The sequence below is a fragment of the Dermacentor albipictus genome, chromosome 4, assembly GCF_038994185.2.
Source record: "Dermacentor albipictus isolate Rhodes 1998 colony chromosome 4, USDA_Dalb.pri_finalv2, whole genome shotgun sequence".
In the NCBI taxonomy this organism is placed as follows: domain Eukaryota; kingdom Metazoa; phylum Arthropoda; class Arachnida; order Ixodida; family Ixodidae; genus Dermacentor; species Dermacentor albipictus.
This window is the reverse complement of record NC_091824.1, coordinates 66353631-66368557: the sequence shown is the minus strand read 5'-3', so window position 1 is coordinate 66368557 and position 14927 is coordinate 66353631. Positions and strand designations below refer to the sequence as shown.

Genomic DNA, 14927 nt, shown 5'->3' with positions numbered 1-14927 from the left:
CTGGTAGCGGCGGACGCGCACAGGACGCCAGCAGCGGCGGCCTCCTCCTTATCGCCTAGTCGCGTCTGGTCGATAATAATAGTAATAAATAGAGAGCGAGGAGGAACCCTGCTTCCTTCTCTTTCTCCGGCCCCAAAGAGAGCGAGGGGAAAAGGGAGAGTGCGACGAACGGCCGCCTGCACTGAGGGAGCAGAGGGCGCGCGGGAGAAGCGGCGTCACCATGGCAACCATTGCCTTGAACGTCGTTAACGTGCGCGCAGGCGCACTGCATCCGCTCCTAATGATAATTAAACGGGGCTGTTGCGTGCGGCGGCAACCGTCGGCGCTGCGCTGCTAGCTGCGACAGGGCGAAAGGAAGAGCCACGCGGAGAGCGTCGCCTGCTGCGAGTGCGGCGTACGAAGAGCGAAGCGGCGGCGGCGGCAGCAGCAGCAGCAAACACCGGGCGCTGTCGTCAGTGGCGGCGTCGTTTGAGCGCGGCGCTCGCGCGGTCTCTCTTGCTGCTCGTGTGTGTGTGCGCGTGTGAGTGCGCCAATGGCCGCCGACGCTCCTGCATCTTGCCTGTGACTATCGTCGACGTCGTCGGGGGGTGGTGGTGGCGGTGGAGGCGAGGCCAAGCGACTGCGGCGCCGCCCTGGTGCTCACTGTGGGCGACGTCGCCGAGCCGCCGCGGCGATCCAATATGGAGCTGGTGCGGCGGTCCAAGAATTTCAGCGTCGCCGAAAGCGACGCGCTCATCACGCTGTGGAGTGACCCGGAGACACAGAAGAAGTTCGACTCTGCCTACCGGCACTCGGTCATCTGGGAGATGATCGCCAACAAGCTGCGCATGCACGGATACGAGCGCTCGTCCATCGACTGCAAGACGAAGATTAACAACCTCAAGGCGACGTACTTCAAGTTTCGCAGGATCTACAGCGCCGGTGAGTACTGCACTGCCGGTCCACGCCCACCCGGTCCGCTTTACGGAACGCAAAGCCGCAGCGACGCGCGCGCGGCATGTTTCCCGCCCTGGCTCTTAATTCTTCTGCATTGGGAGCTCAGTGAGAGAAGCGCGGTTTCCGGGTTAACCCTTCGGGTACGCACCGAGCGAGCGCGCGTCAGATTGAAATGAAAAAAAGAAGAGAGAGGAGGAAGGAAAGAGGTTGCGGAGAAGGTGCGAAAGAAAAGCAAAGGCAGCCTGTAGTGGAAAACGTTAGGCAGCTCGAGTGAGAGGGCACACACCACAACACGGAACGGCCTCGGTCGCTCGGGGTGTCTCTGGCCCGATCGATAGCACGCTGGCCGAAGTCAGCCAGGCGGCAATGTTTTGATTTGCAAAGGCGCCAGCCGGGCCGCCCGCGCTTTGCAGGGGGCGTCGGAGTGTTCGCGGCGCCACCGGCGTTGCTCGCTGCTGCGTGCAGCCGGAAGTCTTCCGGTTTTCACCTTCTCCTCCGCCGTTCCTTCTTTCCTGCCCTTGCGGGCTCGGGCTCTGTGTGGCAGTGCTCTGGTTGACCGCGGGCGCGGCTGTCGGTGCAGTGTTGCGGCGATTTCCGGTATCGGCCTCCACCGCTCGCTACGTTGCTGGGCGCTCCAGCTCTCGCATTTGGCCGCTTGGCACTTGACGTTCGGTTCAATGAATCCAAATAGTGCCTCTGATTTATATAAACTTAAGCCGGAGCGGGTCACTGAAAAATTTACGTCGTTTAACCGCCTGCCGATTTTGACAGTCCCGACGTACAATTAAATGTGGCACCACGACCGCTGAACCTGGCGTGATGTAGGCTTCCGTCTGTTATTATCCTGTGCAGTGCTGGCCTGTCAACGTATTCGGCGCGATGTTGATTTTTTTTCGCTCGTTGTGCCTAATGGCGCAACGCGCGCTGCACCTTTGGTTGAGTGTCACACAAGGGCTTTAAGTCATATTTGCTGTTATTTTTATGTCGTCCTACCCTTCTGCAACTTGTTTGTTGCACTACGCGCTAAAAATCTGCGAATAATTACCTACGACACTACAGGCAATTTCCGCTACGAACTCCATCCAGGCAGTTCTAACTCCAGCTGCAAGGGCTTCGGCACCGCGTTGTCTTGAGACACGCTGAGTTACGTCATATTTCAAATAAGTGAAGCTGTGATTGTACGCTGTTCTATTTTGTGTGCCTAGTAGGCACGGTTTCTTGATGAACGATCCTGTTTCGGCTCCAGTCTTTCTCCTCAGACGTTGTTCTTGGCACAGTAACCTAGTCGAGGCAGGGAGAGAGAGAGTGTGTGATTGTGAACAGGAAGAGGCGCTATTTTCTGCAGCGAGTGACATAAGGAATGATAGTATTTAGAGGCTGAGGAGTGCTGGAAACAAATAAACACCGATCCTACAAAACTGTTAGCGGCAAGGCGTCGTTTATGACCGCTTGACTTGCCAACTTCATTTTAGTCACAATATCGCAGCTGCTTCCGCAAGTCCCCATACTGCAAATGGATACCTCCTGCTTGCGCGAATTTTCTGTACCACTTAAACCAAGTGCACCTTTAGTATGCCACGATAGCACATATATGTTCGTACTTGAACGGTGTCATGTCGCGGTTTGATCGGAAACATGACCGTTCTTCCTTTTCCTTTCTTTGTTATGTTTCCTTCTTTCGCCCCATATAAACGTAGCACAGAGAGCTTACCGCTCGCCAACCCCAAAACGAAATCTTTATTTACGGTGACATGTAAATAGTAGAGTGATTTCAAAGCATAGAAGCATACTCTGCTCCAAAAGCGTGCACAGAGTTTGTCCCGAGTACTGAAGCTACTCCATGGGTAACTATAATCCGTTCCACACATAGCAGTCAGCGCTATGGAAGCTACGCAAAAAGTTCGGTCAAGAAAAGTTATCACTCCACGCGTTCCGTCTGTGCTTCGCCGCGCGCCAGCAGCGTTTGCTCGCTTGAGCATGCACGCGACGGGATGCAAATAAACATAACCCGAAATAAAAAAACAAAAATAGAAATGATCTAAAACAACGCATTATCAGCCGTATACATACAGTATTTTTGTTTCTAAGCATTCAAACTTGTTTAATTCAACAATGAGCCTATATAAATATACAGTTGCGCACAGTTGCGGTAAAAAGACTTCGAACTTTATCCAAATGCGAAAGAAGCCACTCCAACAAGTCTGTCAAGCCTCTACAGTGTTGGCTGCTATGTATGGAACGCAGTACAAATGTGTCGTCGGGCCTCACATTGATGTCCTGGGGAACCTTCGCTTCAGAGAAGGCCTGCGGTTAGGTATAGGAACTCGTTCTCCTGTGCTCAGGAGCGCCAGAGAAACCTCAACAGACCGAAGACCGATCGTGTCAGTCGTGGTGTGACGTCGAAGTTGTACAAGTAAGGCGCGCTGAGTCCTTAGTTCCCTTTTTTTTTTTTAAACAAGATGTTGCAAGAAAGAAGCGCACCACTTTGTCGTTCCTCTCTCATGCTAGTCTTTTCACTGCCGCAACGAAGTAGAGGACAGGTCTTACAGGTACTAATCGTTTGTTTATTCAACATATGCAGCAAGATCTGAGCTCCCTCTTTCCTTCCTCCTTTCTTTCTTTCTTTCTTTCTTTCTTTCTTTCTTTCTTTCTTTCTTTCCTTCCTCCTTTCTTTCTTTCTTTCTTTCTTTTTTTCTCTCTCCCCCTTCCTCGCGATGTGAGAGTACCTCGAGCTGTTTGTGTACCTTGTGTACAGCAAACATAGCTGCATCATGGCGGTTGTCAAACACTCATTCTCTATACTTTTATTATTATTATTATATTCTTTTTGTCCATCGCTTTTACGAAAGGCCTCGAGGGCGTTGCCTTTCGCAAAGCACGTCGAGGCGCCCTACCGCGAGGATAACGCTACCACAACAACAACATCAACGAAAAGAGACATTCGCTAAGCGATTGCTTAATTTTGAGATCCGAGATCGAGAAGCGGCTGCTTGCGCAAGCCACGGCACGTGTTGGTTCTGACGCGCTGTGGAATTCCGGGAAGGGTGCACTTTATCGCATGCTCCGTGTTTTGTGCGCTCGCGAAAGGCCGACAATAGATCGCGGTTCATCCTGCACTGCGTGCGAAAAGACAGTCAGCTGCATTATAGACTTGGTGGGGCTGCACGGTACAACGGCAGTCGTTGCCTGTTTAGTCGGACTTGTTGGAACGGCTTCGTCATGGAAGAAACGTCACGAGAGACTACGACGCGTAAGACAGTAATGGCACCCTGTCGCGGTGTCGAATCATACATGTCATCTTTTTTTGTCATTTCTTTCAGTAGCTGTTGCTTGCGAGTTTTTCACGTATATATAACGAGATTATTCAAATTTTTCTACATGTCCAGAAGGGTCTTTCCACCCCCTCGCCCCAAGTTGAATAGGGCGCAAGCCGTTTTGCTTAGACTTCTACAGACCAGCACATATCCGTGTCTGTCCGTTCTCCACGAGGCTTACCCCGACATGTATCGAGACGACACCTGCCTGTTCTGCGGGCAGACCTCCACTCTAGCGCACATGCTCTGGGAGTGCGGGTCGACATACCCCAAGTTCATCAAGGAGGAGTGGGACTCGCTTCTGCGTAGCCCCGCTCTAGAAAAGGAAATCCAGGCTGTTCGGCGTGCCTGCGACCGGGCCGGTGGGCTAGACCTGCCGGTCCCGACGTGGGACTATAGCCGGGTGCGCGACCAGTTCGCGTCCTCGCCGGACCTGCAATAAAGTTTCTTCACTCACTATATCACGTGGCCTAACGATTCAAAGCGAAAACTGCGCATCGGGTTTATGGAGGGACACCGTAGGGAAGGGCTTCGAATTAATTTTGACCACATGAAGCTCTTTAACGCGCATCTATATCCATGTATTTGACCACTTTGTCTGTGTTTTGCCGCCTTAGAAATGCAACCGTCGTTCCAACAATGGAACCCACGAAACCGTGCTCAGCAGCGCAATATTTCATAGCAACTGTGTTATCACGGCGGGTTGCCAAATGATCGTATGGTTCATACGTGCGTAGCCACTATGTGGCGTCGACCAAGAATCGGGCGGGCTATTCGAAGTGGCAGTGGCTGTTCAAATTCTAAGACCAATGAAAAGCAAGCAGGGAAGTAAAAAAAGTGCGTAAAAGGAAAGGATAACGTTAACGTGCATAATAATAATAATAATAATAATAATAATAATAATAATAATAATAACAGAAGCAAAAAGGAACCTGAATCGGGAAGCAATATATGAAAAACACGAAGATAACAGAATAAACGCAAATATAACGGAGCAACCAGTTGGAATCGACAAAAGTTTCTTTGGTGTCGGAGCAGACCTCCCTGTTGCTGGATCCGAGCTTCGAGGCTCGGGAAGAGACGAGAACGTTTGAACTGTCAAGCATGAGACGATGAAATTCTACGATTGTCTTTTTTTGCTTATAGAGCAGCGAAGCCGCAGCACGATTGAAAAAAAAACAAACAAACAAGCGAGAGAGAAAAGAAACGCTGTAGGTCAGCGAGTGTATTTTCAACATTTCGCCGTACACACGTGCGTGTGCGCATCTGCTTTCTCTCAAACCAGGACGATGGCGACCATGTGGGCGCCCGACACTTTCCTGTTTTGTTTACCGCGACTACGATGCTGCTGCTGCTGCTGCTTTCCCCTCGCCAGCTGGTTCTCTTTTCCTGGCTCTTCCAAGGTTTCGCAGCTAATGCTTTGCAGTCGTATGCATGCATGCCTGTTTGTGACGCGTGACCTTCATCTAGATGACGCTAACGCGAAGTTCTCTTCCTCGCGTTTGAAATCTTGAATGCCGTGCCGACAGTGGCCTCCACACTACTTCCTGCATGGCGAAATCTGGGGTCTCGGGGCTTCGCCTTATTGAGCCTTGGTGGTGGCGGTGGTGGTAATAATAATAATAATAATAATAATAATAATAATAATAATAATAATAATAATAATAATAATAATAATCATTTATATATTGCGGTCTGTAGAGGACACTGTAAATGCTGCTCTTTATCTCGAGGCTGTTTGGCAAAAGCCCCTCTGGCACGTTTGAGCGGGCACGTCGGCAGCACCACTTTTACACACACATTCGTGATGCGAACAAAGCAGGCAGTTAAAACAAAAATTATCCCGCACGTAAAATGATGCTGTTAAGATATCAGAATTACGATTGATTTGCGTGACATGGGCATCACTTGTGAAATACAGAGAACGCCATTCAAGTAATGCAATCGCAATAAATTTCAATTATATCAAGTTTACCATATGTAATTGTATATACTTTTTCGCGTACATGGCATGATATTGCTTTCAACTCTTACTGCCCCCCTGCCCCCTTACTTATTTGTATTGCTCTGTTGGGGCAACGTAAGGCAGCTGTCTTTCACTTAATTTGTTTAAGGTGCCATCACACTGCCTGTTTCCATACTACGAGTTATTCTGCATGCAACGTCATGTTCAGGATCAGATAGTTCAAGCAGGAAGCGGCGATTCTTCTTATTGTTGTGCTCAATAGCTCTGGTTTTGTTACTATCATCGTGTGTAAGGTAGTAAATGTTTGCGCGGTCATCTGGCACCAACAAAACAAGTTACAAAGCGTTCATTTGGCTTGAGGCCTCTAAACACGACGCGCACCCGGAAGCCTCCAACTCCGAGAGTTAGTGCGCTCTTGTGAACTGAAAAGTAGTGGACGTAACGCAAGAACACTTTCCCACCTTGAAGGTATAGGTCAGCCGAATCTGCAATCAGGGTCACACCTTGGCGGTACAATTCAGCGAGCTTGGTACCTTCCCCATCCTTGGAGCAGCAGCGCCGACAAGCTTGGCAGTTGAAGCACTCGTCGGGTGCATCATCATCATCATCATCATCATCATCATCATCATCATCATCGTTGTTGTTGTCGTCGTCGTTGTCGTGGTCGTTCCACTTAATGTCCACTACAGGACAAAGGCCTCTCCCCAAGCGATTTCAAATTACCCCTGTCTTGCGCCAGCTGACCCCATCATATGCCTGCAAGTTTCCGAATTTCAACACACTGGTACTTAGTTCTTAGTAGTTCTTGAGTGCAATTTGCTTAGCTTGGCACTCATTATCAAACCAGTTGTGTGCTCGGCGCGTTATGTGCTACGTTGCTAAGTTGCACAGTTTAAGTTGGCAAAGAAATCGTAGTCTGCTAGAGAAAAGGTACTGCCCCAGCTTTTATATTAGTCGTTGTATTTGTGCCAGAATTTCTCTCGCCGTATCCACACAAGCTGTATTTATTGATGCTACGCTGTTAAGTATCACGAAATATTGGTCGAACCGGTAATGTTTCAGTGCTCCTGTGGAAGCAGTGCTAAACGGGAGAAAAAGAAAGCATCGTTTCTTCCTCTGTGTTCTCGTACTTTGCGCCGAGCAATCAGGAACTTCAGCTTAAAAGCCTTCGTTGTTGACTTTGGGGTGCTCCTCGCGGTGACTCTGAGCCGAAGCGGCCGCAGTATAGTAGCTGTACTGCTGGCATTTAGCGCAGCTGGGATTTGTCCTTCTGACTACATTCCCCTGCGACGCACTTTCCCCTCCATTGCCTTCTCAGAAGTCAAATTATGTTCCTGGAAAAACAATCTCGCTACCGACACACGAGATAAGCGCAGCTATCAGGGAATCCATCTCACTCGGTGAAGGGGCGTTATATAAGAGCGGGGCTATGCGATTTGAATCTTGCGAAGGATGAGCAGCAAGCTGGCCTGAATTTGCGAATCCTTTCGTTCGTCAGTACTTAGTCGCCGTCAGTTCGGTATAGTCTGACAGCTGCGCGTACACTCGCATTTTGTTCCATGCCATCAGTGACGGCGTGTGAAGCCGCGCAACGCTGGTAATCGGTAGCAAAACAAATGCGCTAGTTAGGATATGAATGTTTGGCTAAGTCGCTACTGTAAATATTCGGCAAATACCCTTCTTTATTAAATTTATTTCGCATATGCAAGCCCACTTCTCCAATCATTCATTTCCATCTTGCATTCCCGTCTGCTGGAACGCAATGGTCTTGCACTTTGGCCGTGATATCTGTTGAAGCAACGGAAGCAAATGGAGCCGTGGGAACAGAGAACGCAGGGCAATTCTCGACGCTAAGTCAGTGTTTCTGTTGTTGACAGAAGATAGCATAAAGGCCCAGGGAGATTCGGCGGTGGATGGCGATGTATCGGAAGACGAGGGGGGTGGCCATCGTCTGTCATTTTTACTTGCAGCCTGTTCAGTCTGTCAGTTTATTAGACTTGCTTACACCATCGATCAGCCGTTGGTAACATGTTTATGGTCACTAATGTCGCTGCGCCCAAGCGCATAGTCACTTGGTATTTTTTTTTTCTACAGCGAAGCTGTTTATGGCTAGAGTTCCGAGCATTTCTCATGTCCGTCAACAAATCTGTGTGCGCAAAAACTATCACCATCAGCAATCGCTCGTGCCTCTGCTCCCGCGTTCATCGTCGTCTTCTACCACAGCTGCTAGACACAGCTCCCTTGTCGCTCATCATACCAGCGTTCCCATAATGCCCCTCGCTCCGCGAAGGCGCAGACGGCACTGACCCACTGCCAGTCGGTGTGGAGTTTTCGGTCTCAAATTCATTGCCCCAATATCGCGCAACATGAAAACACGTAAGCATATAACGAATGTATTTAGCACGAATGAATGCGGATGTATAAAAATAGGTGCGTGTGTGTGCCTTTTGTCGCCATGACCTCCGGTCGAGACCAGTAAAATGTGTTCGTACGTTTGTTCAAAATTCTGTGTCAGCTCTGTGTCGTGTGCTGCGCAGTTTCGCTGGTCATTCACCTTCGCACAGAGGAATGGCTCGTGACTTCAAATCTCGCGCAGTTTCCTTTTTGCTGGCGGGAAAAATTAATACCACAGCAGCTATCATCACGAAAATCAAGTTATCTGGAACACATCTCAATAAGCCCTACGACTTTCCCATTGAAGATATATAGCTTAAAGCAACACTTTAAAACTTTGGTTAATTAATCAGTGTTCGCCAATTACTTAAGCTCATACTTGAAAAATACTACAAGTTGCTTAGGTCGACAGAGGGCACTGCTACGTCCGTTGCATGTTCGTGACGCACGCACGGATTTTCTAAGGCTTGATTCCCACGAGTTGGTTGAAACTACGTTTTACTAAGCTATTACAGTTCTGCCTGCACGACTTTCTTACTCTCCTTTCGGACAATATACAATCACTTACCACTGCTAGTATTAACTGCCACGTTAGTACGAGGCGTGTACTTACGAATCGCTCGTAGATAATGAGCTGCTTTACGAATTTTACGTGGGCCTCGAACGTTCGACCTCGTGTAGAACGTTACCTCTGGCACGATCAAGGTGAAATGCGAGTAATTTGTTTTAGCGTGCCAGCACCGTTCTGCTTCAAGTTAAGGTAACATTGGTGATGGCGTATTCTAGTTGAATTGACGAGGTAAAAGAGAGGAAGAAGGAAGGGACGTTAAGCAGGAAAGCGCCTGATTGGCTGTCGTATATGCTGAGGGACGGGAATAGAAAGAAGAAAATGACAGCGGAAGGAAATAGTACAAACAATCTTTCTTCAAATATCCTCGACTATTTCTTTATTTTTTCAGGATAATATTAGTTTGACGGGGAAACTACTCTTCCGCATTGTACACAGAGCCAAATTTCCGCTAACTTGGTGCTTGCCTCATGAGAGCTAAACTCCGTTAAAAATATATGTATATATATATCAGTGGTGATTTAGCGGTAAATGCGAGGGCAATGCATTAGCATCGCGTCGCACCTCTTGCAGGTCGCACACCCGTGTTTTAAACCGCATTCGCCATATTGGAAGGTGTCATTCCGGAGCTGGCTCGACACACATCCTGCCTCTTCGAGAAGCCAAGTGCAACCGACGGTGGTCTGGAGGAGACCGCCGTCACGCGTACTATATATATATGTATATGTATACACACGCACTCGTACATGCAAATCCCATGCACTGTTGTAATTGCTCTGCACGAAGCTTTCACGAGACAGCTAGGCGAAATTCCGCGTCACGAAGTACGAGAGACGCGTTGCAGGCTTCAGTGACGCATGCGCTTTCGTCAGCCACCACATAGTGGAGCTTGCGGAGCAAGCGGGACTTTTTATACTGCGTTAAAAGGCGTTCACTCAACACATACGACGTGCTCGACCAAATAGAAATGCCCTTCGGCGCCACAGTACGGTGACAGGCTCCTATAGTCGGATACAACTTTAGAAAAAAAGGGGGCGTTTACTCCTCCGAGGCGGATGCACACGAGCATCCACCAATGGGCGCGCACTCTGGACCGACGTCATGCGCCGGACGGCCGGTGCCTTCGGCGCTTCGGTCATCTAGGCGGGGCCTCCCCTTTTTTCTAAAGTTGTATCCGACTATAGTGAATTTCGGCGACGAGCGCGTTCCTGTAACTTTCATCTTCATCGCCGTTCCACACGTAGCAGTCAACGCTGTGAAATTGACGCAAGTTCGGCGAATAAAAGTTATCACACTCCGCGCGTTCCGTCAATGCTTGTTCCGTCCATGCTTTGCTGCGCGCCAACAGCGTTCGCTGGCGCGAGCATGCATGTGAGGCTCGTTGCGAAGGGTTGCCACTAGAAACAACAACAACAACGACAACAACAACGCATTACCAGCCGTGTACGACAGTGTGTTTGTTTCTGAAGAATAAAACTTGTTTCATTCAATACTGAGCCTATATAAAAAACAGTTGTGCACAATTGCAGCCAAAAAACATCGAACTATATCCATGCGCGAACGAAGCCACTGCAAGCAGTAAGTCTCTCTAGACCCCACAGCGGTGACTGCTATCTATGGGCCGGAGTTATAGATGAGGCGTGCGCTCACTTTTTGTAAGTATTTATCCTTTGGGTTGTATTTTCTCTCCAAACAATAATCGTCATCTGTCTTGCCAGCTCTTCCTTTATTTAGCTCTGTGAGCCCGGTACTTCAGCTTGACACAGCATTCTCGACAGGAAAGTAGCGAGCGCCGAGTTTTCAAGAGAGGTAACGCAGGCAAGGCAGGTGATGATTATTGTTTGGGGACAAGATAAGCCCCAATGGGTGTAAACCTTTTTTAGAGTGTATTGCTGCTACACTCTAAAGAGGTTTACACCCTTTGAGGTGTATAATAGCCACACAACAATAATCGTCATCAGTCGTGCCCGTATTTCCTTTCTTAATAACGCTGCGCTTGCTACTTTCTTGTCTAGAATGCTCTGTCATGCTGATAACGCGCATGCCGTTCGTGACTTGGAAGTACCGGGCTCGCATCGTTAAAGAAAGGAAATGCAGACAAGGCAGATGGCGGTTATCGTTGTGTGGAAAGACACTACCCAAAAGGGTGCAATCTTGTTTAAGAGTGTATGTACGACGTGTCTAACGCGCCAAGCCTCTTCAGGCATGCGTCCGTGGCCTAGTGGTTAGAGCAGCAGTATTATATTTCGTGGTGAAACGAGTTCGAAAGCAACTACCGGACATGTAACGTCGGCGCGGACACTGGCAATGACGCTATCGAAAACCTCCTGTGGGAATATTTGCACCCCCATGACGCTCACCAAGTGGGAGAACTCTTATCTAGTCAAACCTGATATAACCACGTAAAGCAACCATTCTTCGCGACACAATAGAAGTGCGGTCGTGTACGATAAGGCGGAAAAAAATATAAGTGGGCCAGTTTGTTTTAAGAAATAAAGGAAAACATAGTAAAGTAAAGCGTGATTGTGTGACGTACGTGCTTTACCTATGCGAGCACAAGCGTTGATACATCCGAAGAAAGCTGAGGTATCCGGGTGCAAGATCATATATACGTCGACTCGGACGTTCGACGTCCGAGAATAGCTCTTCTGCGGTAATTGTGAGCGTCGTATTGTTTCTGTTTTTCTATTATGCGGAGTTGTCGTATGTGAGACGAATTTGAGCCTTACAACACATCGCGAGCGTTATACGACGTAGGAGAGCTTTGAATCTTCTCGTGGGGAATGACCGATAGAGATATATTTTATTGATATGAAAGACAGAGACGGTGAACCTGAGCTAGTGCGCTCTAGTCTGCTGCACTGCAATGGGTAAGAGGGAAGCGGAGTGAGAGTACTGGGATAGATGATGATCATAAGAGAAGTGGTGACTGCCTATGTACATTAGACGGTAGCTCTGCTAGAGCCGCCTGTCCATAGTTGTGTGTTTGTGTGTCATACAGAAACTTCAAGAGCGCTTTATTCGTCCGCATTGGAGTTGCAGTGTCAGGCCATGGGCCGAGAACAGCGTGCTCCGAGAATGGATGCCTGCCAACGTTGACTGGGCAATTATCTAACGTCCGTCGCCCCAGCATATATGCTGGGCAATCGCACAATATGTTGCAGCGCTCGCTGCTGCTTTGTTCGTCGCACTTCCTCGTCGAGTGTTTGCCTGTAATCGTGCCGTTAGGGCATATAGCAGCCGGTGAGTAGGCTGCGCTCTGCGTTTTCACACTTTACCGGAGGCTTATAGAACTTCCTGTCACCACTGCTTCACTGATTGTGCACCAGCCACGCAACGAAACGGTAAACCAGAGTGATTGTGTTTTATTTTAATTGACCAGGTGTTTTGTTGTGGCGATCTTGGGAAAACAGGTCACCAAAGGGTTGGCTACACCACTCATCATTAGTTCTAGCGACTGCGGAACGCAAAAAGAAGAAATAGATAGAAAAGAAAAGAAAGAAAAAACGAACAGAAGCGAAAAACAGTGGTGGAATGGAACGCGACATAGCTCAGGCAGGGTCGCTTAAATCCACGGCTTTATTTCCACGAGGCTGACCGAAACGTCTTGTTTGCAAGCGAGTATTCGGACAGCTTGCTGTGATGGTATGCGTTATGATGTCGTTCTGTGTCGCGAGTCGATGCCTGTTCAAAGGAATAATGAATACTGGTAAATGCGATCGAGAGTAAGCCGAGTGAATTGACAACGATTCATTGGTTGCAATATGCTGGGGTAGAAAACAGGTACACGGGAGAAATGAAAAGGCCAACGCAAACTCGGGTTGGGTCCACTTTGACGGGTTGGCGCTGTCTTCGCCATAGCATGCGCGCTTAGTTTCTCGTGTTCTTGCTTGTTCTTTTCCGGTGCAGGTTCACCTTTCAGTTGATAGCAGGCGTTTGTGTCGTCCTTTCCTTTCCTCTTGTGTCCGTGTTTCCTATGCTTGCTTCTTCGAACGTTTCAAAAGCATAAATGCTAGTTATTGTTATTTGAATGAAAGAGGGAGCGAGCGTGTAAGGGCGCCTTCTGCATCTTCTTTATTTTGCTAGGCCTTCTTTTTTCTATTCAAATGAATTGTCGTTGTTTTCCAGTGTTGATGCAGCCGGTGTCATTTCGCGCAGCGTCTTCGCAGCTTGTTTTCGATCCTACTAATATAATAATAAAAAAGAAACTCTAAAGAGATAGGGTGATTTGTGTGTGTGTGTGTGTGTGTGTGCGTGTGTGTGCGTGCGTGCGTGCGTGCGTGCGTGCGTGCGCGCCTTCGACGCCTCTGTCTTAGCGACATCGAAAAGATCGAAAGCACTGGACTGCAGTAAATTCAACACCTCATGCATGCGCACACCACGTGTGTTGTATACGTATTATACACATTTCTGGCCATAAGAAAGCTCTGATGTGACCTCTATCATTGCATATGCGTATCGGGTGTCTACCGCTAAAAAGGAATTGCTCATCACGAAGAGACACACCTTACCACAGTCTTACGTTGGATCGTCTGCCTTTTAGGACTGCTCAAGAGCCAAGTCAGGATTGGAGTCTGCCCCATGCGAGCAGAACCATAGGCACTGCCATGTCACGGCGCGACAACGTTGAAACAACCAAGCAGACTGGTGCATTCTTGTTTTTTATTTCTTTGTAAATGGTAATATTGACTGTGACAACGACCTGAATACCGCTCTGCTAATAAGAAAAAAAGAAAAGAGACAGGGAAACATAAATAAAAAGGATACAATAAACAGCAGGGTAGACCAGGAACCCGTACGGCATATATATACACATTGTGCACACTTCCAGACCGCGTGAAGTACACCGCTAACTTTGCGAGCTTCCGGGTTTTTCCTCGCACCCTCTCGTGAGGGAGCATAGAACGATCGACTGTACGCTTAGGAACAAGACCAGCAGTAACAACAAAAAGACGAGCAATGCATAAAAGAAATGCGCTGTAGGAGGACAGCACAGAAAAGGTGAGAGAGAGAGAGAGATAGAGAGAGAGAGAAAAAAAGAACGAACCGAAGGAAAAGGGAACGGTGAGGCTTTCGCACGGCGTGGCTCTGAGCTCGGTCACGATTCCCAGCCGCTCATATCTCCTGCGACGAGCGTGCCTTTCTCCGAACGGCCGGCGAAAGCTGATGGCGGGCCGACTTATAAACGTATGCTGTTACGCGCGCACTCCCTACCGAAGCGGCACGGGGGCCGCCGTTTCTTTCGTAGCCGCCGCGCTTTCTTCTACTCGGTCAGAATAATAATGATAGTAATGACGATAATGGTGTTTGGTCGGCAGTGTCGTAACGTGCGCGTCCATCAGGGGAGCATAAAGAAGAAAAAAAAATAGAATGGGGAGACCTAGCTATACACTCCTTCCGCCCTGCGCAGCTCGCAGAACACCACGCTGCTTCGTTCTCTCTCTCATGCCCTCCTCGCGTCTCACGACGACTATCTGGCTACGGGGCCGAGTCTCGCATTATTTTCCGTCATTATGGCCTCGTGGTTAACGTGCATGCGCGCGGTCGTTAGCAGTCTGCGCGCGCGGCGGCGGGGCTTGATTCGTGGCTCGGCGACTGCGTTTTTTTATTCAGGCTCGCGTTTGCATGCAATGACATTCGCTGGTGGCGTTTCGGACGGAGTTCCTTATGATGCAAGCGCACGGCATGACTGTGCTGTGCGCTTGGTCGTAGGGCGAGCTCGCGTGCCCGAGCGTGCTGGGCGCGGCGG

The 14927-nt window shown here is 48.9% G+C and overlaps 1 protein-coding gene across 1 annotated transcript in view; it reads left to right on the top strand.

The window, feature by feature from the left end:
* The first annotated feature begins 207 nt into the window (after positions 1–207).
* Positions 208–14927, top strand: part of LOC135897623 (uncharacterized) — a 149584-nt gene continuing 134864 nt past the window's right edge. The window contains exon 1 of the mRNA XM_065426307.2: positions 208–921. Within this exon, the coding sequence (XP_065282379.1) occupies positions 681–921 (241 nt within the window). The 5' untranslated portion in view covers positions 208–680. The remainder of the gene's footprint in view (positions 922–14927) is intronic.